Raw genomic sequence first — 24844 nt, 5'->3', positions numbered from 1 at the left:
TTGAAACTTTTACTCTTATAAAATCTTAGGAGCTTTCTCTTCCACATAGCACATTATGTTCAATAGACTAGGGTATTGCCTTGGTGTTTTCATTCTAAACCTTGGAGCTACGCCAATTTTAGGAGTAATAAAAGTTTTCCAACTTATATTTCTTATTAGGACTTCATTGTGTGTGAGAGTCTCAGTCATGGATTTGTACTTTATAGTATTTCTAAGCCTTTAGATTCCCTTATGTTTGACTCCCTTAGAAAACCTTTAGGTATATACATCATTGATTGGTGTTCTATCATTGGCCTTACGATCGATCATTCTTTTAGGAACCTAGGTCCATCATATTTTATGCTTATAACTTAATAAATATTGTTGGTTACTTGATATATTATTATTTTTTCTAAATAACTTAAGTCATCTTTTGATTATTGTATTCTTTGAAATGTATTTACTTTTATCTTTTATCATTTGAAATATGGAATTTGATATGATATCCATATAAGATCATCCATTGTTTCTAATGAAAAAGAAATCTTCTTAAGTTTGATTTTTGTGACGGATTTGTTGAGTGATCTAATATTTATTTGGGCTTTAGGATGTATGCATCTAAAATCATAGGCATAACGGTAGAGGGATAACAAACAATTTTTACTTGATAAGGTGTGTTAGAAATCATACTCGGGGTTTGAATGTTCCCAAACCCAAATCCTTTCACAATAAAGATATCAAAACCTCATGATTTTCTATCCAATAACTCCCTCCTCAACCTTGACATATGAGAATGGTGAAATTTTTTTTGTGAGGATAGAAGTTAGGGCTCTTTCTTTCTCTGGAAAACACAATGGTTGATATATTATAAGTCCTAAACCCTAAGGTTACGTTTGGTTGATGGGATAAAATAGGATATGATATGTATATCATAAGATATCATATCCCATTGTATAGGAAATGCATATCTTAGAATATGATTTCTAATGGGATGTGATATCATTGGATATACATATCCCATGAACATTATATTTTAAGGTAACATATCAAATGAAATATACTATATTATATTTATATTTAATTTGTGAAATGAATAAAAAATAATATGAAATATATATTAATTTCAATGTTTAAAATAAAAATTATATCACATTCAAATATTTTCTACTTAAAAAATGAAAATTTTGTTATGTTTAACAATATTCATGATTAAAATATTCAAACTTCACAAATATTTTTTGATATTATGTTATTTAATATATAAAAATAATTTATATATCATATATTAATATTATTTTATAAATATTTTTTTAGTTTTTCTTTTTAATCATAAATTTAATTTATAATAAAAAAATCTATTTTGAAAAACGAGTATATTAAAAAATAAAAATTTGACAAAAAAAATGAATGTTTGATATATGGGATATGTATATCCCATATTATACCATGAGATTAACTTATCCCATGTGAAAGGGATGAAAAAAATAGGGGTGGATACTATAATCCACTACTTATCCTATCTATGTGTGGTTGAACATAGGACATGATAAGTGATGGAATAACTTATCCTATCACATCACTGAGCAAACATGGGATATGATATAATTTTTATTCTTTTATCATATCTCATGCTATATGTGGCAAACCAAATATGGCCTAAGGGATTTACCTATATTTACTTGTGGACTTCAGTGGCTTAAGCCCATCTTTGGTTTAGGTCAATTAATTTAATTTGTCGAGTTCTAATTAATTAATTAGTATTATTGAGCTTCAATTAATTAATTAGTTAAATCCAGAAAAACCATTCATAAGCTCCTATGCAACCTTATATATATATATATATATATATATATATATATATATATATTATTTATTTATCAAAACATCCTTATGTACATTATGAATAAGAAACTCATTTATCCTTCAATTAATGTACTACCAAGGAATGTGAGTAAGAGTGAGGGCCATTGGGACCATAGGAAAAATATTGGCTCTCTCAAGATCCAATTTTGAAGTTTACTCAACATTTTATTAAAGAGAGTTAATTATACCATAGTATTCTATATCATTATATTGAAATTAGAATTTATTAAATCCAATTTAATTTATTCATTTGGTTCATAATCTACTATTCATTGTATGAAGTATTTTAATTCCTTAATACAAGTTATTTTTAAACATATATTTCAAAAATTAAAAAATCAAAACCTTTTTTTTAAATAAGTTGTATTTAAAAATAAATTTTATTTTCTATTTGTGAAAAACAAACTCTAAATTCAATTGTATAATATGAATTACATTTAATTCAAGTTTTATGGAAAATAAAATGTTTTTAATAAAACATGAATAGCAATATTATAATAAAATTATAAATTATATTTATTTTATAAATATTAAAAAATGGATATTAATATCTTATAAAAGAAAAATTGATTTATTTTGTTAAAAATAAATGATGATAATTCAAAATTAATACTTACTAATACTATTTTTTTAATAAATTTAAAAATAAATATTTTTATTTTTTTAAAATATAAATGATCTAAATTTTTTATTACATTCATACATTTAATACTTAGTTATAGGCATAGTTATTTATTTATTTTTATTTAATTTATAATTAATTAATTTTTTTTATTTAAAATTATTCTTAAAATTAAAAAATTCATTAAATAATTTAAATTTAAATTTTAAATTATTATAATAGTTTTTAAAATTACAATGATATAGATCAAATTGTGTCAACTGTTTCCATTTTTATTTTTATTTTAATTTGTTGTATTTGCCCTTTTCCTCGTATTCGATTTTTACGCACTGAATTCCTGGCGTAAACAGGTTGCAGCAGCCATGCCTGTGCACGCATCTCTCCTTATCCTCAAGCCCTCCCTAGCCACAACTTTCCTCCGTTCTTCTCTCTCCTCTGCACTCGTTCCTTTCCCACTTATACGCCTTCGCCCCTTCCCAAACCCTAGAAACCTCTCTTCCTTGTCGTCTGCAGCATCATCTCCAACGCACTCTCTTGTCTCAAGTTCCGGTGACAATGTCGGAGGCGGCAGGTCCGGGGCTATATCTCCTCCGCCGATTGAAGATTCGGTACAGAAGATTGATGTCAATCCTCCCAGAGGAACCCGAGATTTCCCGCCCGAGGATATGCGCCTCCGCAACTGGCTTTTTAACCATTTCAGAGAGGTTAGGGTCCCTATCTTACTTCGTCGAATATATATATGTATTTTTTAAATTTGTTTTCTTTGTCTTGAATACCTTGGTAGGGAAAGAAAATGGACGCAATTTTGACATTCTCAGATCAACACAAACACAACATGATTCCACGAAATATTTATTGTTGATTTTTCTTATTTTCCTTTTTCTTGTCTCGGTTTTATCCTTTATTTTACCTTGTTATTTTTTATAGCAACGAAATGGCGGATTACAGACTAACCGGTTATTGGAATGTTAGGTTTCGCGGTCGTTTGGATTCGAAGAAGTTGATTTTCCGGTGCTTGAGTCGGAGGCCCTGTTTATTAGAAAAGCTGGCGAGGAGATTAGGGATCAGGTTAGCCGTTTGTTTCGTCTTGGAATCTTCTTTACAATTGCCAAAATGTACATGTTGTCAAATGTTCATATAATTACTTTATGAACATAAGTAATATGTTATTCTGCTTGTAATCAAAGCAGGAGAATCAATGGTTCGACTGTAAAGAGGTTATTTTTTGGTGCAGCTGCACAATAGGTTAACAAAGCCTATTTGTCCTACATTTAGTAACCTTTTCTTGGAGTGAGCAAATTGGATGCCCATTAAGTATCCTTTTCCTGATAGGCAAATTAGAAATATAGAAAAATAGGCACCAAATTAGAAATATATAATAAAATAGGCGCCTAACAAAGAGGGGGCATGATCATAATACACATGAAGTATACATACAATCGCCAAATTGCAGGAACAAAAGTATTATGAAGAAAGCCAAATCATGGTCTAAACCAGATATATTCAATGAATTCTAACAAAGAAAGGCTATCAATCCTGAAGGCTTCCCCATGCCTCTTAAACAAGGATTTTAGTAAATGGTTTTTGAAACCTTTATTAGAACACTCCAAATCATCAAATATCCTACTTTATGCTAGTTCCAAATACTCCAAAACAAGCATAACGAGGCCATTCCTCACACCATCTCTCCTTTCTTGGCTACAAATCTCCCATGGTACCCTAGAAGCATTTCCCTTGTTTGCTGAAGCACCTAAGGGAGTCCAAATAAGGACAAAAGGTGTCAGAAGATGCGCAGATTCCTTCCCTTGTTTTCATGGGCAACACCACTCAATTAGAGACCAAACCTAATGAGTGAGTAGTCGTCAGAACCTTCTCCCATGATGCTTTCCAAGTAGAGAAATCAACTGTCCATGAAGCTCGTGAACCCCTCAATCATTTGTTGGAATCTAATAGGAATTGCTTTGTAATATTTACTTAGGGGACCTAACTGAAAAAACCCCACTCAATTGTTCGTTTCTGATAAAATAAAATAAAATTTTGTCCTCAAAATTCCCTCCTAAAACCATGGACTAAGTACATTGAAGGACCAACTTGATCATCTCCAACTCTTCACTGAGAAAAATCCTAAAGATATAAGTGCTTTGGTTACCTTGACTCATCCTCTCAGCCCATAAACCCACCACCCAAACATTCTAGTGTGAAGCATGTTGAGTAAAATGGGATAGTTCTTTTTTGTTGGAGAATCCTATTCAACACTCCTCAAAACTAACACCTAAGAACATAGTCTGTTCTAGAATAAAATGTTTCCCACCCTCTTCTAATAGATTTTATATCCCCATCCCATATACCCTTCCTTCCTTCCTTTCTTTGGAACACCAACTTTCTTTCACCTTCCCAAGCTTATCTATGATAGCTCTCCTCCACAAGCTAATACCCTTCAAAAATCTCTGCAACCACTTTCCAAGTACTGCCTTATTAAGCATAAATATTTCTCAAGCCTAACTCTGCCTTCCCCATGAAGTGCTTTATTGTATTTCTCTGAAATTGAATATGAAGTTTATTATTTAATTCATATATGTGGATGATATCATTTTTGTTGATAATTGTATGATCAAAATACAAGAATAAGACAATTTCTCCACTTTGTTGGGGACAAAGGTAAGCGATGCATGGATTAGAAGAAACCGGAAGGTCAAGTAGCGTATCTGAGTTTGTCAAACCAAGTGTGATTGCTTGTTTGAATATTCATGCAGCATGATGGTTGGGTAAGAATATTACTAATGGAGAATAATTTTGGAGTTGAAGTGATCTTTCCTACAAGGAAAAGGTTCTCCTTGGCATTGATAATGTACACCTGAATATAACCTTTTGCTTTTAGGTGCTTGATATTAGAGTTAGCTCTTAAGTATGCACTGTTTTGATACATCCTTCTATAGACTGCTCATTTCCTAGAGCTATTACAAAGTTTTATAACAGCCACTATCGTTTGCATGCATGCATGTGCGCACAAGCACAGTAGGATTCCTTTTGGTATAGTCACTATAATGCTAATTAATGTGCTCAAAAAAATTACTGCTTAGCTCCTTTTTGTTACCTATTGGCAATGAGGAGCTATGGTGAAATTCTTTTTTGATGCAGCTATACTGTTTTGAGGATCGGGGAAATCGCCGTGTTGCATTAAGGCCTGAGCTCACTCCTTCTTTGGCAAGACTTGTGATACAGAAAGGGTACTAAGATACTAGTTCTTCTGTATTTCATTGCTTCTGCTTTCTGAATGATGTAGTGTCAACTAAAAAATTTGACTGTTCAAAGAATTTTGGTTCATTCATTTATCTATTTATAATTTTTGTATCCAGGTACAGATGCCAGAATTTGATCTCCATGTTTTTTTCTGTCCAGAAAATCTGTATCTCTTCCATTGAAATGGTTTGCTGTAGGACAGTGTTGGCGTTATGAGAGAATGACAAGGGGACGCCGTCGTGAGCACTACCAATGGAATATGGATATCATTGGTGTGCCAGAGGTTATGGTGTGTCTTCCTAACCTAAGTCTATGGAAAGATTCTCTCTCTTCCATCGCTCCAAACAATCATTACACTATTAAATTACTTACCAACCCTGTTTAATTATGATAATTAATTTGGTGACAAAATAAAATGAGAATTTACTATGTAAGCTCCTTCACAGTTAAATAGCATAAAGATGTATTTAAGACATTATTAACATCAATTTGTCAATTTCCACACTATTTTCAATCCTCTTTATTTAATTGCCCTGTAAATGTCAGTTACTGTTGCATAATTTTTAATTTTTATGCTTATTTTTATAATTTTATATTTAAAATAAAATTAATAGCAGACTCTGTTGTGTGTGTGTATTGTGTGAACTACTGAGATGATTCTGCTATATGTTCCCTTTTCCTTTTGTTTGATAGGGAGAAATATAATTTCTATTAAAAGCACCTAACAAAAGGGGGCACCACACAAGTACTTCACTTTTTTATTTTTTTAACTAAGTGTCAATGTTCTTAATTTTCCCTGAATGTTCAACAGTGGAATCCTTAAAAGGGAAGTACTGATGTTTATGATATTTTTATATCAAAATTATTGTTCAATGTCCAGATGTTTGATGGAACTCCCATGATCTGGTTTTGAACTTTTTAAATAATTATAACTTGGTTGTCAATTTATGATTTCTTTGTCCTTTTTTTATATTGAAGTTTTCCCAATATTGCAACATTATTTAGATTCTTTCTCTTTGGTGCTTGTCACTGTATATTTTCTGTTTGTCTAAAAAAAAATTTATTTTTTGGGCATTGCGTTCTCTTTATTTTTCTTGGAATCTTTTGACAAATTTTCATCTCTAGAGCTCCACTTGAGAGAAGGCTCCAAGTACACATCATTTATGATTTTTTCACAATTATATGTCTTTTAATCATCATCATTAGCTGTTCCTCTGATCTCATATATACTACATGTAGCATAACAAGAGTTCACTAATTTCAAAGGGGAGTTCCTAATTCTTTTGGAGTGTGTTTTGCTGCTGACATCAAACTTGGGAATGAGAATCATATTTCCAGAAATGAATTCCAAAAGTGAAATGAATATGAGGTTTTTATCCCAATATTTGTTTAATATCAGTTGATGAGCTTAGTAGGAAGACCCTTCTCTTAGTAAACTTGTCAACCACTACAATTGGATTTGAAGAATTAAAGCATTGCTATGACAATGATGCTAATTTTGGGGATGTTTATTCCTCTCTTTTGAGTGGTTCAAAAGCAACTTGTATTGATTTCCAGATTTTAGAAGGGTACTTGTTTTATAAAAATCGTTTATACTTACCAAGGACTTCTCTACATGATCATGTCATATGGGAACTTCATGGAGGCGGAATGGGTGGACATTTTGGATGAGATAAGACCATTGCTTTGGTGGAAGATCACTTCTTTTGGCCTAGTTTAAAGAACGATGTTTGGAAGGTTATCAAACAATGTCGAGCATGTTAAGTAGGAAAAGGTTCAAAGCAAAATGCGGGGTTATATACGCCATTACCAGTTCCTTCCAAACCTTGGGAAGACTTGAGCATGGATTTTGTACTTGGATTACCAAAGACACAACGGGGCTTGAATTCTATATTTGTTGTGGTTGATAGATTTTCCAAAATGGCACATTTTATCCCATGTAAGAAGGCTTCAGATGCTTCTTATGTTTCTGCCTTATTCTTTAAAGAAGTAGTTCGATTGCATGGATTACCACAATCTATTGTTTCTGATCGTGATGTCAAGTTTATGAGCTATTTTTGGAAAACTTTGTGGGCCAAGCTAGGTACTCAATTAAAATTTTCAAGTTCTTTTCATCCTCAAACTGATGGACAAATAGAAGTTGTCAATCGCAGTCTTGGTAATCTTTTGAGATGCATTGTGAGAGATCAGTTGAGAAATTGGGATAATGTCTTACCACAAGCCGAATTTGCTTTCAATAGCTCCACTAATCGTACTACTGGGTACTCACCTTTTGAAGTGGCATATGGGCTGAAACCTAAGCAACTTGTTGATCTTATACCATTACCTACTTCTGTCCACACCAGCCAAGATGGTGATGCATTTACACGTCATATACAAGATATACATGAAAATGTACGAGAAAAAATCAAAATCAGCAATGAGAACTATAAAGAGGCAGCAGATGCACATCGAAGATATATTCAGTTTCAAGAAGGTGATCTAGTGATGGTTCGTTTACGACCAGAAAGATTTCATCCGAGCACATATCAAAAGCTTCAAGCTAAGAAAGCGGGTCCATTTCAGGTACTAAAGCGGTTGGGTGAGAATGCTTATTTGTTAGAGCTCCCTTCAAACTTGCATTTTAGTCCAATATTTAATGTGGAAGATTTGTATATTTACCATGGCCATCACAACGATGTAAGTGAAGAGTTGGATCTTCAATTACCACCTACTCTTAGCCCACGTCCTGAGATCGAGTATGTTCTTGATGATCAACTTGTGTCTACTCGACAAGGTGGATACCAAAAATTTTTGGTGAAATGGCGAGGCAAACCACATTCTGAGAATACATGGATTACGACAACGGATTTTCAGAAGATTAACCCCGATCTCTATGAATTGTATCAAGCATCTAACTCATCTGAGCCGAGTTCTTTCAAGCTGTGGAGAATTGATGGGGGAAAGCCTTTTAAAGTTTATTCAAGAAAGAAAGGGAAGACCTAAGTAAACTTTAAGTAGGATTAATATTAATTAGAATTGAATAGAGATTGGTATTTATTGGAGTCTAATTAGGATTAGCTAGTTGAGTTATAATATAATTAGAATTTGAGTTATGATAGGCTATTAGAGTCCTAGTGGACTTTGGATGTTATAATTAGAATTAGAATCATAATAGGTTATTAGAGTCCTAGTAGACTTTGGATTTCTTAGAGAAGCCTATAAATAGGCTAATCAATGTAAATCAAAGGGATGAATTTGATGAATAATATTATACTTTCTTTCATTGTAAGGTTGCAACCTTCAACGGTGAGACTCCATTGATTTTCTTCTAGGTGAGACTCCTAAGGCCTTAGTGAAACTCTAAGGTTTTTCCATTTTTTCTTCATTGTTTTTTCTTTCTCTCTATTTCTTATCTTATAATTTTCTCTACCATAAAATTTATTCTTTGTTCCTCTCCTTACACCCTAAAAATAAAACCCTAGCCCACCTACCCTTGAGTGTAGGCAACCATCCTAGGGTTATCCTACATCACTTTGTCTTCCCGGGCTAGAAATTGTGAAGATTTTTTTTGTTTTTTTGATAGGTAAAAAAGTGTATATATAAAAAGGAGGTGCCAAATGAGTGTCCAAAAGTATACAAGAAGTATATATTGATCGCCAAAAGGCATAACCAAGAAAAAGAAAAGGCTACAAAAAATACCATCCTCCCTCATGGAGAATCCAACTAATCAGTGAAGCTAATTAAAGATACAAGACCATCATTTATAAACAACTTAGTCCATGATCATAAATTACAAATAAACGAGTTTTTTAGCCTTTAGTTTGAAAGCTCCTCATTTTTAAAAGTAATTTTGTTATTTTCCTTCTAAACTTTCCAAAAGGTGTATTTGTTTTCTAGGCCTTACGTTTTTTTGCCCACAAAAGAACCATGCTAGCCTAGAAGGTTTCTTTAATTGAAGAGAATAGCATCTAAGACACCAAAAAGAGTAAACAACAATTGCCATAAAACCCTTGTCTCTACACAATGGACAAGGATGTGGTCTATGGATTCTTCTTTGTTATGACAAAAGAAACATCTGTTTGTTAAAGATCACCCCCTCCTTTGAACCTGATCCAAGGTTAAGACTTTTCCCTATGTTGCCTCCTAAGCAAAGAAGCCTACCATAGGCAGGACCCAGGAATTCCAAATAATGCTTATTGGAATAGAGACTCTCGGTTCCAAAGTGGAATAGAGAGTTTTGACGGAAAACTTTCCGTTCTTTGTCTTTGTCTAAAGCACCCTTTTTTCCTCATCCTTATACACCCTCTTTCTTGAATTCTCAAAAGAAATCGTTCCACACTTTCCACCTCCCAATCGTTGAAAGGCCTAGGGAATTAAGGAGTCTAGCTACTCTATCCTTTATTTCGTTATCCTCTGAGAGCCTAATTTCATTAATTTTAATCTCAACCAAAAAGTTCCTCTTTCTGTGGGCATTGGCCATTTTATGAAAGAACTTAGTGTTTCATCACTCTTTTCAACCACACTTCCCTTAGTTTCTGCCTACAAGAAATTTCCTTTAAAAGGACCCATTTTTTAAAATCGTCCCTTGCTTCTTTTTTGTCTTCTACCTCCTCTAGAGTTAAGACACTAGACTTCTTAGAATTCCAAAAAAGCCACTTGGTTTAGGGCCATTGCATTTCTAATTTTAGTCTTGTTGAACACTTTTTTGTTCCAAACTTTCAAATTTGACTTTAAAGCTTTCAATTTTGGCAACCAAAATGAAGCTTGATGAATCATTAAAATTGAACCCCGCCCTCTTGGTTTTCAGCAAATACTTGAAACCCTCTTCTAATAACATGTTTTCGAATTTGAATGAAGAGGTACCTCTCCTCAACCTTCCCCCATCTAGTGAAATGGGAAAAAGATTAGACCCTAGTCTGGGTAAAATATATTGCACAACCCCACTGAAGTGACATTCCTAACCCTCAGAAACCAAGAATCAAGTAAGCCTCAACTTGGATTGATTATTCATGTCATCACTCTAGGTGGAAGGGCCCCCTTACAAGGATAAGTCTATTAGCTCTAGATCCTTAATGACCTCTAAGAACCTCCCCATGGCTGAGGACAACCCATTTCTTCTTTGTTCCTCCTCAACGTAGGGTCATATACTTCTCTAAAAATTCAGAAGAAGTCATCCTTGCATTTTTAAACAAACACGAAATTGAGAATTAACCCACTTCCATTCCAACCACCTTAAGCACCCTATTATCCTAGAACACAAGGACCTTGCCTGCTGCACCCCTTGAGTTGACTGCTCTCTACTTTAAGCATCTTCCCACTCTTAGACTTCGCACCAACCTGGTAGACATCTCTTGAATTTTAGTTTCTTGTAAATAAACCAAATCCACTTAGACATTTAATCATTGACTTAACAACCTTCCATTTGTTCCTATCATTGACCCCTTTAACATTACAAGATAAAATTCTTAACTTCATTTGTAACTTGGAGCAATGACCCCACCTTCCGTGTTGAGCCCACTTTCACAACCCGTTGCAAAGTTGTTCACAGAACACCCTAACTTCTTAAGTTCCCTTTCTAACCCTTTTGCCTTTTTCTCATTTTCATTCTCTTAAGTAGTTTCAAAATCTCCCCCTTAAACCCCTCTATTGGCATGCCTAAGAAATTGCTGAATTTTACCGGACAACTAGAGGACCAACAATTTAGAGGCCTCCCTACTCCCTTATGAGACCTGTCAACCATCTCATTTTCCTTAAATAACCCGCCCCTGCCTCAACATATTCACGCTCTAGACTTGTTGTACAACCCAAAGCCCTCCCATTGATCAAGATAATCCTTAAAGGATCAAGGATAACCTCCCCTTCCAAGTTGTCCATGCCACAACAATCATTGCAAGCACCCTTGCCAACAAACCAAGGCCCAATCCAACTTAGAGAAAGGGTAATCCCTAAGGAGACAAAAGACCAAGGAAAAGGGCCAAGGTACTTGGATGTCTCTACTAAGAGAGCTTTGTCTGTTATCTTTGAATGATAGTTTGTCGATGACCACATTGATGACATTGCATCATTCTTGACCCTACCAAAAAGCCCTTCAACAACCTTTCACTCCACAACAATTTGGGACTCCTCAAGAGCCTTAACCCCTTTGAAACGGCTAAGAGGGCCTTCGCTTCCCTAAATCTTTGGCCCACATTAACAATTGAGCTAGGTTTGCTTCCAACCCTTACCAACATAGCTTGGTCCAAGCTAAACACCTTGTGGGCTTAGAAGCCAACGCCCCTCTCCATAGGGCCTCTAATCACCTTGGCCTCATTCCCATTAGAAGCTTGCAAGACTTAGGCCTCAATCGTTTCCTGTTGGTCCAATTCTATCCTGCACCCAACCCCACTCAAGTCTTCGTTAGAGGATGCCTCTTCCACTGAGTCTCTTCCACCTATGACTAGACTCCTTCCCAATACCTTGCTCTAACCCACTTGTAGTCCCTTTTTCAAAACTACTAGTTACAAAGTTTGCTCTCCTTTTTCTCCTTCCATCAAAGAATGGCATGCCATTAACTATGGATTGCAAGACTGACATCACCTGTCTCACTCTAGCACCATCACGTGAACCACTCCTTTCGTCATCCTTAACCTTCGGATCAAAGCACCCACTACTCCTACTCATTGGAGCCACTTGCGAAAACCATGGTGGAGCTTCCCACTACAGCTGAATGGCATAGCAAGACATTCCCACCACCACTTGTACTGAGCCAAGCAAATCTCTACCTTCGGATTTCACCAAAATCTTGACCCATTGTACTTGTGAAAAAAGAGCAATATCTTTATCCATTGCAACGAACCCTCTAGAACAATCCCTTAGCTTTCAAAACAAAACACCTCCCATCTCCATAAATGAAGAGGAAGTCCCACCACCCTCACCCAAACTTCCTTAGAATGCACACCTTTTTGAAAACACCCTGCTTCTCCAAATGCAAACACTTCTCAATCCTCTCCTACCCTCGCAATCTTTAATTTAGCTACATCAACAAAAGACCCATTTGTTGGCTCCAAAGGAACCTTTCGACTCTTCTCAGGCCTAAATGCATCTAAGGTAGTAGGATGCCTTGTCTTTGCTGGGGAAACTACACCTAGAAAGGGAAGCTTCTCAGCCAAAATAACCCAACCCCCTAGAAGCCCTTTATCCTCAAGGAAGATTAGTCAATATCTCTCTACTTCCAAATGAAGAGCAAATCAGAGAATGAACCCCCCCGCCTCATTTGAATGCCACTCCAACTTGAACTTCCTTTTCCCATCCTCTCAGCCTTTGTAGTACCTCTTACTATTGTCCTCCTAGCAACATGCTTCCACACCTTTCAAAAACCAATGCAAACTCAACTCCCAAAACCTAATTCAAGAGGAGAGACCTCTGCTTCTCTCTAAGATGAACCTCTTAGCTTCCCAACAACTACCCCATTCAAGAGTTCAAAGGACTTAGACTCCACGATAAACCAACATCTTCCTCTTCTTGGAGCCGTTACACTTGTTACTTAATGGAGATTGTGAAGATGACGTCACTTAGACCATTTTAGGGATCTATGGTCCACTAACGAAGATGGAAAGAAGGGATATAGAGGGATTGGGTAATTAGAGGGTGATGGGATGAGTGATAGTGCTTGGGACCATCCTAAGAGGGGGAGGGGGTTTGGGTTTCAATGTGGTTTGTTAGTGTTCTGAGAGACTTAGTAGTTGGATGCCTTTTGTTATGAGAGCTTTCTCAAAGTTCATTAAGGAGCTTGAGTTGGTGAGTCCTTTAATTAGATGTGGGTACACACAGGGTGCAGGGGCAAAAGGCCTATCCTTTTCTTAGTTAGACCATTCTCTTTCTTTTCCAAGGATTGGGAGGATCACTTTTATTCTATTTCTCTGGTAATTTTGCCTAGACTAGTGTCAAACCATTCACCTATTTTATTGGATTGGGGGTGAGGGTTGGTGAAGAGTGATGGTTAAGGAAGAACCTCGTTTAGATTGGAAACATGTGGTTGGAAGTTTAGAGCTTTGGTGATTCGGTGGCAAATGTTAAGGGATTTGTAACCACCATGCTATTGAGGTATGAATTATTAAGGGCTTGCTTCTCTCCGATTCCTTCCTCCCCACCCCTCCTCCCCTCTCCCCTTTCCTCTTGGTCTCTCTCTCTTTTACTCATGATGAGGGGATGGGTTTGAGTGAACAAATGTTGTTTTTAATATTGTTGAAAAATAGCAATAATATTTTAGTTCATTGTGGCAAAGCCAATTACTGTGGGATATCTTTTCAATTTTGATGGGCCAATTACCATGGGATATCATCGTTGCAAGTTTTGGGCTTCAGTGGAGGAAATAGTTAAGGATCTTCTACAAGGTTTGCATATTCGTATATGGATACTTGGAGGAAAAAAAAAGTGTGTTGAATGCCTTCCTTCTGTTTGTTTTGGTTATTTGCAGAGAGTGCAATGAGTAGGTTTCTAATGAGGAGGAGCTTTCTGATCAAAGATTAAAGGAAGTCTTCATTAAATCCCTTTTGAAGGGGTCTATTGTCCCATTGGAGATGGTGAGTGATTTTGATTTTATTGATGGTCTAAGTTGGGAAGCAGGATTTTGGTATAGATTATACTTGTTTGTTTTTTGTGCCTCTTGTATACTTCCAATGTACATGGGGTGTGTGCCTCCTTTTTTTTTTTAGTTAGGCCCCTTTTAATATATCCCTATTTGCCTAGCAGAAAGAAAAAGCCGCAAATGCATCATTATTTTAAACAAAAGAAAGAAACTATTCCTGCGGGTCACATGTGAAGTCAGATTGTGCTTTCTGTGATTCACTTGATCAATCATACAACTAAATACTCATAAAACTAGGATGTGTTCCCTGGGGTGAGCATTTGTTTGAGAATGCCTGAAACATTAAAAAGAAGACTTATTTTAGTGCAATTTTCTTCTTTTCCTTTTTCTTCTAAGAACATCCTGAGAGTTTCATTTTGATTCTGAAGCATCCTTTTGAACTCTCCCTTTTTCTCGCAACTTCCTCTTTTCTTTTGTTGCAGGATCAGAACTTTAATTAAAATTCTCTAGCTGGATAATGTGTCCTTTAAATGATTGTGCTATACTTATATTTCAACATGCACTCATTTTATATGTCAGCTTACATCTTTGCTCTTCATTCTCTAGGCTGAGGCGGAGCTTATTTCTTCTATTGTAACATTTTTTAAGCGAGTTGGTATCACAGCATCGGATGTTGGATTTAAGGTCTCTAGCCGAAAGGTATAATGCATTTTCCTTTTATGCTTTTAAACAGCCAGTGTGTTCCTTCTAACATTAGTTGCATATTATTATCTTTGCAAGGTATTTTGTGTAAGGCTTTGTATTATTGAAGCTTTCTAAGATATTTCATAGTCAGATTTTATGTTGGAATGAGTTGCTCCTATTAAATACATTAAATTTAGCACTAAAGGTCGGTTTCTCCAAAATGCATTCTCAGTTTCACTTTTTAATGAAATAAATTATTAATTGCATGACTAGTTTAGTAATTTTTTTTGCAAACTATTTCACTAGAACGGAACTGATCTACTTGGACAACAAGATGCTCAAGTGGTAAAGGGTTGAGGAGGGTTTGTGGAAGGTTCCAAATTCAAGTCCCAATAGGGACAAGAATTTACCTATAAAAAAAACTAAAAAAGATCGTTGTTTCAATAGCATTACAAAGGAGCTAATGGAAAGTTCTTCTTCCATGAACTTTGAAAATGATTATAGCTAATTAAATGCCTTTTGGTTTTTGAAATATAAGTTGATGGACAAATCCAACTCAAAACAATGGGATCTTAGTTGAATAGCTTTTCTGGAAGTTTCTTCTGATAGAAACCTCTTTAAAATTAGTTTAGTTTTATATGGTATTCCGTGAACTTTGAAGATGATTATAGCTAATTAAATGCCTTTTGGTTTTTGAAATATAAGTTGGACAAATCCAACTCAAAAGAACGGGATCTTAGTTGAATAGCTTTTCTTGAAGTTTCTTCTGATAGAAACCTTTTTAAAATTAATTTAGTATTATATGGTATTCTGTGAACTTTGAAGATGATTATAGCTAATTAAATGCCTTTTGGCTTTTGAAATATAAGTTGGACAAATCCAACTCAAAAGAATGGGATCTTAGTTGAATAGCTGTTTTTGAAGTTTCTTCTGATAGAAACCTTTTTAAAATTAGTTTAGTATTATATGGTATTCTTTTGTATTGTGTGGATTTTAGCTTCTGCTTGTAGACAAGATCATTATAAACCATTGCCTTTTTTGGGCCTTATAGTTTAATAATAGTATCCATACATTATTGACTTCCATATGGCCTTTTTTTTTTTATTCCTTGTGTTCCCTCTTGTGTCGCATCTCTTGCCCTAAAACCCAAGCTAGTTCCTTGCTCTTTCATAGGCTTCACTCCTCTTTGGGCCCTTCTCTCTCCTTTTGTCTTTGCCTTCTTTAGATGAAGAGAACAATGGAGTGGTGATTGGTGATTGGTGACTCCTTAGAAAAGTTGGTTCTCAGTGGAGATGAAGTTATTTTAGGTATCTATGGAAGAAGGAAATAAAAGCTTGGTTCATAGGATTTTGGAGAGAAGGCAAGGTGTTTATTGGTGGAGTTTGGAGTAAAGGGCCTCCCTTGGCCTTTGGATGGAGTGGAATATTATTCCCAAAGGAACAAGGGTGAACCTTTTTTTAGGGAGTTAAAGGAGAAAGGGAGAGGGTACATGCTAGAGCTGCAAAGTAATAAAACTGGTCATAATTTGTTGGTAGCCTTTTCTTTGAAGGCTAGGAGGTTCTCGATTATCTTCTCAAAGGGGGTTGACTTAGTTGGTTGGGCTACTTTGGCAAAGAAGATGGACAACTTAGGATTAATCTCCATTTCCTGTAGACTTGTGTCTATTGGCTCAATTGTCCCTATTTTTAAGGTGGCTGCAACATCAATTCAAGTGAGTTGATTAAAGCATAGAACTTAAGTTTAAGCCACAAAGCTCCCCTTATCATTAGTGGGTGACGCTTTATGGATTTAGCATAATGAGGATGAGGTTAGTAGAAAAATGAAGGCACTAAAGATGTTGTTTAGGGGTGCTTGGGGGAACTTCTTTAACAACTCTTGCAGTACAAAGCTTGGGAAAATTGGCCTTAGTTAATTGCAATTTGAAGGGTGGTGTTAAGTTGGCTCTAGTGGGGATGATTATATAAGATGGAAGGTCACTAGACTCCCTTGAAAATGTGGTGAGATGAATCTTCTTCTCTAGCAGTGGGTCCTCTAGAATCTCTTAGTTTGAACAGTTTAGAAGAGGGGTTTTTGTGAGTTTGTGGAAGAAGCTCACTGAAGTTGGTCTTCTAAAAGGTTTGCAACCTTTAACAAATTTTTAAGGATACCAATCAATAGTTTTGAGAAGGAGATTTCGACTCTTCTAAGAAAAATGGAAGCCAGGTGAAAAAAAAGGCCACCCTTTCTTAAGATAGGGTGAGGATCATACACTTGCCTTGGCAACAAGTTTTGTGTTGTATTTGTAAGGTGGCTCTTCTAAATCACCCATGATTAGGAAATGGTCAATTCTTTTTTTCTTTTTGATAGGTAAATAAAATTAGTATTAAAAACACCAAAAAAGGGTGCACCAAAGTACACATGATGTATACATCAGACGATTAAAAGCACCAAAAAAGGATAGGGAAAACAAAAAATACTCCCTCCCTTAAACCGAACAACCAATCAATAAAATCAACTAAGGACATAGATGTTTTTCCTATAAACAAATCGGTCCAAGATAATAAGCTACACAAAAACAAAAATTTTAGCCTTTGAATAGAGAGCTCCATGTTCTCAAAAGATCTTCTATTTCTTTCTTTTCATATTGTCTAGAAAAGTCATAAAGGCGTTGCTTTCAAACTTTTTTCTGTTTTCTTCCAACAAAAGAACCATGCTAACCTAAGAGCATTTCTCTAACTATGGAATAAATCACCCAATACACCCCAAACAAGGAGAATAAGAGCTCCCACAATACCCTCGCCTTTCCACAATGCAAAAGAATGTGGTCTCCTCATGAGAATGACAAAGGAAGTATCTATTGGCCAATGACCAACCCCTCCTTTGTAGTTGGTCTAAAGTCAAAATTTTCCCCTAAGTTGCCTCCTAAGCAAAAAAGCTTACCTTAGGAGGAATCCACACATTCCACACAACACTTGTTGGGATCGACTCTACACTTCTTGCCTCAAGAATTGAGTGAAGGGGTTTAACAAAGAAGGATCCACTTTTTGTCTTCACCCATGACACCTTGTCCTCTCCTTCCACAACAACCACCTTATCTTGAAGCCTTGTCAAAAAGCACTGCACAATCTCAATGTCCCGGTCATTTAGAGGTTTAGAGAAGTTGGGAATCCAAACACCCCTCTCATTAGAGTGCACCTTCAAGTTTGCCACCCTAGCCTCGTTAGAGTGCATCAACCGATTGTTCAGTCTTCCACAATATGTGAAAAAACCCATTATCAAAAGGAGATTGACCGAGGAAGGCTCATCTATCAAGTCACAAAATCATATCATGGTTCTCTAACCATGTTAAAGTCTCCCCCAAATGTAGCAAGGGTATTTCTAGAGCCCTTAATGACCCTCTCTCCTCCCAAAAAGTTTCATGTTCTCTCTCTTCCCTTGAGCTATAAATCTTAGAAAACACCTAAGTGAAGTTATCCTCACAACATTTGAAATGACAATGGATTGAATAAGAACCAATCTCCATCTCAAGCAGCTCCAACACTCTTTTGTCCCAAAAAGCCACCACTTTTCTGGCTACTCTCATTGCTTCTAGAGTACCCAATTCTAAGACTCTACTCGCCTTTAAAATTCTAACTAGGGCCATCAACATAACATCACTAAGGAGGAGATTGATGATACTCTTCTGAGGTTGTATAAGGATAAAGTTCCTAGATGAGATGTTTTTTCTTTGGCATTTTGACACAAATTTTGGGACTTCGTTAAGGAGGAGGTTTTAGGTCTTACGGATTTTTTTGTTAGGAATACCTTTGAGAAAAGTCCAAAGGACTTCTAACCCATTAGCCTTATGGGTAATTTGTATAAAAGTTTAGCTATGGCTTTGGTAAATGGGTTGAAACAAGTGATTGGGAAAGTGGTGTCAGATTCTTAGAATGTATTTGTAGAAGAGAGGCAAATCCTAGATATGATTATTATTTTTTTGATAAATAAGCGCAGAATGTATTAACAAGAGACAAAAAAGCCACAAAGCATACAGAGAGTATACAAGGCAGCTAAGGCCTCGCAACCAAAAGAAGAAGAAACAAAAGACTCACCAACCCTTAACTGGAAGCTAACTACTCCAAAAAGCCTATAAGGGAGAGCGACTCCTCTCCAATATACAATTTAACCCAACCCAATAAATTACAAACAAAAGAATTTTTAAGCTTCTGAATTACTAACACCCCCCCCCCCCCCCCCCCTCCCTAAAAGCTAGTCTATTTCTCTCATTCCAAACTGTCTAAAAAATGTACAGTAGAATGGATTTCCAAATCTTTTTTCTTTTTTTCTCCACAAAAGAGCCCCTTCAGCTAAATAAAATCTCCTTTACAGTTTCTGGAAAAACCCACTGAGCGCCAAACAAACCAAGAACAATATCCCACAACACTCTAGCCACTGTACAGTGTATTAGAATATGATTTACAGTTTCCTCTTCGCAACCACACAAGAAACAACAATTAGGAAGCTACCACCCTCTTTTCTGGAGTCTATCAAGAGTAAGCACCTTCCCCCAAGCGACTTCCCACACGAAGAACGCACTTTTTGGTTGGAACTCTATCCACCCAAATGCTACTTTTTGGGAAAACGACAACAATGGAGCTTACTAACAAGCTGTACGCTTTCTTGATTCTAAACTGCCCGTTTCTTCCTTCCTTCTAAAAAACCGAGTCTTCCTCCAAAGTAATCCTGTGACCCCTCAAAACAAGAAGCAAATTGCCTACCATATCCAATTCCCAATCATTAAAGTCCCTAAGAAACCTTAAATTCTAGCTGCCTTGGCCGAAATTCTGGTCTCACATCTCTTCCACTGTGGCATTCTTATGAACAGCCATAACATAAAGATACGGGAATCTTTGGGACAACATTGTATACCCACACCAAAGATCAGTCCAGAATCTAATTTTGGTGCCTTTTCCCACTTTAAATGCCATATTTTCCTAGCACCAAACAAATTCCTTCAAGATCTCCTTCCAAACCCCTACTCCAAATGCCCCATTTGCCTTCTTTGTCTTCTAACCAAGATCCTCTTGCCCATACTTTGCCACAAGCACCTGCTTCCAAAGATCCTCTTTAACACAAGCAAATCTCCATATCCATTTGCCAAGCAAGACTTTGTTCAAGAGGGCTAGCTTTCTTAAGCCAAGCCTCCCCTTTTCCTTATCCGCACAAACCACCTCCCAATTGATTAAGTGGGCTTTCTTTTCCATATTACCCCCTCCCCACAAAAAATCTCTTTGCAACTTTTCTAACCTCCTTGCTACTGTCTTTGGCATGCGGAAAAGGGACATTTGATACAAGGGCATACTAGTCATCGTGGTCTTTATAAGTGTAATTCTCCCACCTTTGGATATATATTGGCGTTTCCAAAGGGCAAGTCTCCTCCTCACTCTCTCTTCCACCCCATCCCACAAAGAAGCGGCCTTATTAGGCGACCCCAAAGGCAGCCTCAAGTAGACTGCAGGCAGCTGTCCCACCCTACACCTTAGTTCCACTGCCATCTCGTCCACCTCTTCCACCTCCCCAATTGGTATAATTTCACTTTTGGCCAAATTAATCCTTAACCCTGAAGCAGCTTTAAACCAGAAAAGAATTCAGCTCAAATGCGTTAAGTGCTTTTTCTTTGCCTCACAAAAAACGACTGTATCATCAGTAAAGAGTAAGTGTGAAATATTGATAGCCTGTCTCTACCTCGCTGGATGCTACACCCAGAGATAAAACCCGCTTCAACAACCCTCCTAATTAAAACACTCAGCACTTCCATTCCCATGACAAATAGGTAGGGGGAAAGAGGGTTCCCTTGGCGCAGCCCCTTAGAACTTGGAAAGAACCCGGCTGGCACTCCGTTCACCAAGACTGAAAACTTGGTTGTAGATATACAACTCCACATCCATCCCAACCACTTTGGCCCAAACCCCATTTTTTGCAAAACCTTCAGCAAAAACTGCCAGTTAATGCTGTCATACGCCTTCTCGATATCCAATTTGCAAATTAGGCCTTTCTCTCTCATTTTTTTGCCATGAATCAATCACCTCATTTGCAATTAAAGAGGCATCTAGAATCTGTCTCCCCATGGAAAACGCATTCTGATCGGGGGAAACCACTTTTCCTATCACTTTCTTGAGTCTATTGGCCAGCACCTTAGCCAACAATTTATATAGCCCCTCTAATAGGCTGATGGGTCTATAATCCCCAAGGTCCTCATCCCTCCCTCTCTTTGGTAACAAGATCAGAAACATATTGTTAAAGCTTTTGAGGAAAGAATTCTGCTCATGGAACTCCTTAAACATATCCAATATCTCCTCCTTTATGAAATCCCAGCAGCTTTGCCAAAAAGCCACAGTGAAGCTGTCCAGTCTTGGAGCTTTGTCCCCATTCATATCCATTAAAGCAGCATGGACCTCAGTCTCAGAAAAAGGGAGCTCCAGCAACTCCGCTTCTTGCTAGTTGATCTGCTTTAACTGCAGTCTCCCTATGTTCGTCTTTCAATCCGAACTTTTATGAGAGCAGTTGCTGAAAGGCGTTTGCTACCCCTTCCCTCACTTCTTGCTCCTTTGATAACCACACCTCATTTATCTTGATTCTGTCCAGGGAATTAACTCTTCGATGAGCAGTTGTCATACGATGGAAATAGCTCGTATTTCTATCCCATTCTCTTAGCCATAACTCCCTTGATAGCTGTCTCCAATGGGTTTCTTCCATGGACACCCACTTAGTGTATCCCTCCTTGGCTTCCTTTTTACAGACTATTTCCTCCTCCGTCAAACTTCTCTCCCTTTCCACCAGATCCCAGGACTCCCCTTGTCGGAGAACTGCAACTTTATTGCACTCCAGTCTCCCGAATACCTTCCTATTCCAAATTTTTAAATTTTGTTTAATCTCCTTCAACGTAGTAGCCAATCTATAGCTAGCACTGCCTCTAACCACCATCCCCTGCCACCAACAACGAATTAGATCTTTAAACCTCTCAATTTTAAGCCACATATTTTCGAACCTGAATGGGGAGGGTCCTCTTCTTAGTCCACCACCCTCAAGTAGACTGGAAAATGATCCGAGGTAGTCCAAGGTAACCTTCTCTTGAAGATACTATTGAACTGATCGAGCCAACTGGGAGTCGCGAGAAATCTATCCAGTCTGGCCCAGGACTGATTATTAAGGCCCCCGCTCCAGGTAAATAATCCCCCTTGCAGCGGGAGATCCACAAGCCCTAAGTTGTCTATAATTTGAGCAAATCTTCTCATTGCTGAGGTTATTCTCCCTTGTCTACTCTTTTCACTTTGGGAGAGGATAATATTAAAATCACCCCCTAAACACTAGGGTTCTTCCCAAATTCCTCTAATCGTCCCAAGCTCTTCCCACAAGCACTTCCTTTCTTCTCTGGAGAAAGGACCATAGACTCCCCTAAATACCCAGACAACATCATCTTCCACATTCCTGAATCTGCAGGAGGTGGAGAACTGGCCCACCTCCCAATCCAAAATTTCCATAGACCTTTTGTCCTAGCAAATCAAAATGCCTCTTGTCGATCCAGTAGTATCCAAGGCCCTCCATTCTAAGAATCTCCCCGATCCTAAGCTTCTCACCACCCCTTTAGACATTGCTTGTATCTTTGTCTCTTGGATACACAACAAATCCACCTTTTACTTTCTTATGACAGACTTAATTATTTTCCTTTTAGAAATGTCATTCGCTCCCCTCACATTCCAACTCAAAATTTTGAGGTTCATTGGACATCCGCTAGTTGGCTTCCTCTGCCCTGAAGAGGACATTTCTTCTTAAATTCCCCTTCATAGTTAATTGAACACTCTAGCCTCTTAAGCTCTCTTTCAAAATTTGATTTCTCCAAAAGACCTTTACTGTGTATCATTTCCCGCCTTTTTCTGATTTTGACCAAGAAACTCAGGATTTCCTTTTCCAGGCCTTCAGTTGAGAAACCCAAAAAATGGTTGAATTTGGCCAGACTGCTTTCCTCCCAATTAATCTTCTTTTCACCCCTTACTTCTTGGGGCTCAGACTGAGCTAAACCCCACTCCTAATTCCTTGCCGAATAGCCGACACAATTAACCTCAACCAAGTCCCAACAACCATTGCCATTCTCAGCGGGCCCGTCTGCGACTGGGATACTTGACAATTTTCCTTCTTGAATATCCTCCTTAACACCCCAGAATGGTCGTAATACTCCCCCTCTGGAGTCCGACCAAAAGAAAAGGAATTAGAAGGAGAAGACCTTGAGACTCTTAAGCCCCACGAATTTAAAACAGACCCATACCTCGAAGCTTCTTCCACTAGCGCACGGTCTGTCATTGTGAAGTGGATATCCACTTGCTGCTTCCTCCAGTCTTCCTTCTCTCGCATCATAATAAACTCAAGCTCTGAGTTACACTCCTTGCAGGTTCCAGTGAGAACTGAGGAGCAAGCCTTCAATGAAAGCCCACTTGCAGTAAGCTAGGTCTAGGACGGGCCAGGATTGTCCCTTAACAGGATAAAAGGCCCAATAGGCGACGCGTTCACCTCAACGGCGGCCCACCCCTTACCCTTGGAACACGACGACCCAACCTTTGGCCCATCTCCATCAGCCACAACCCCCTTTAAAAGTTCTCCCACTAATGGGCTTTGTGAAAGAGGCCTAACAGTCCTCTTCGAGCCCACAAGACCCACGGCAAGGCCAGACGAAGACGGCCCAGCAACTGAAGGGTCAAAAGAAGGCCGAGTCATCGACCCATTTTGAACCCGATTTTCAATCTCTTCACTACCCGCCCCATTTGCCTGCCCTCCAGTCCCATCTGCTAACCGGAACTGCTCCTCGAGCCTCGCATTTGCCAACTCTTCCACTCGCGGGCCAGCGCGTGCAACAACATCACCCCTAACCTCTCTACTTGGTCGACCAGTTGAGCCACGACAGTTCACCGTGTTCTGCTTCAGCGACAGCAAGACCTCTCACCAAAGGGAGAGGTAATAGGTCGCCTTCTCTACCTCGATCTCCAACGAGCTTGGCCAGTCTTCACCGTTCGTTTTAACTAAAATCCGAGCCCACTGTAGTTCCTCAATTCTCTCTGTCTGTGGGTCGATGGTTAAGAATCCACCACACACTTCTCCCACTCTTCTCAAAATGGACGGGACCCAAAATCCTCACCCAGTCTTCATTTCTTAATTCACCTTCTTCCAAACACCCAGACCTTGGACTCCAGCACTCCAATCCCATCTAAATCCCTCCTACTGACCTTTTCCCAGAGATGAGGACTCGTCTGGCTTCTTTCACAAATTCGAACTCCAATAGAACCCGTTCCTTCCCCAACCTTACCAACCCTAGCTTTCCTTTCAACCCCCAAGAACTTGCCATTAGCCACCCCAACCTCTCCAAATCCTCTCCTCCTACTAAACCAGTGTTCCAGCTTCCGACTACATAATGTTCCAATCTACTCAAGTTTTTGCTTATTTCCTCCCCTTTTACCTCCACTCTGACCATTTTACTGGCCTTGCTCCACGACCTCTTCACCATTTCAACATACGACCTTCCCGAGGCCCTCTCTTCCTGTTTGTTCTCCTTTTTGTCGAAACAAACATCCAGTTTTCGTAAACTCTCCGCCATAGCCAACCATCCCCCTTTTTCTCCACTGCCTTTCGAGATGCATATGTTGTATCTCTTCTTCTCCAGGTCGACAACCCCTAACCGAAGAAAGCAGCCCGCACTATTGGCGTCACGCACTAGGGAGTAGCTTCTCTCCTTTTCCTTCCATCCCTTTTCCCATTTTCCTTCTTTCCTGTCCTTGATGCACTGGTTCAGATCCTCCAGAAAAAGCCCTACACTCGCCGGCCCCAGTCGGACCCATGACGAAACCCCTTTTTTACTTTCCACGATGATTACTTGGGGTTTGCCTTTTCTCTCCTCAACTCCA

General features: G+C 37.9%; 1 protein-coding gene across 1 annotated transcript in view; it reads left to right on the top strand.

Moving 5' to 3' along the window:
• Positions 1-2717: 2717 nt before the first annotated feature.
• The window catches only part of LOC100256739 (histidine--tRNA ligase, chloroplastic/mitochondrial), a 42324-nt gene continuing 20197 nt past the window's right edge, over positions 2718-24844 (top strand). Inside the window, exons 1-5 of the mRNA XM_010655310.3 lie at positions 2718-3168; positions 3437-3532; positions 5603-5691; positions 5864-5993; positions 14859-14951. Coding sequence (XP_010653612.1) covers positions 2827-3168; positions 3437-3532; positions 5603-5691; positions 5864-5993; positions 14859-14951 — 750 coding nt within the window. The 5' untranslated portion in view covers positions 2718-2826. The remainder of the gene's footprint in view (positions 3169-3436; positions 3533-5602; positions 5692-5863; positions 5994-14858; positions 14952-24844) is intronic.

This window comes from Vitis vinifera, chromosome 8 (assembly GCF_030704535.1).
Source record: "Vitis vinifera cultivar Pinot Noir 40024 chromosome 8, ASM3070453v1".
Lineage (NCBI taxonomy): Eukaryota > Viridiplantae > Streptophyta > Magnoliopsida > Vitales > Vitaceae > Vitis > Vitis vinifera.
This window is presented reverse-complemented; position numbering and strand designations above follow the sequence as displayed.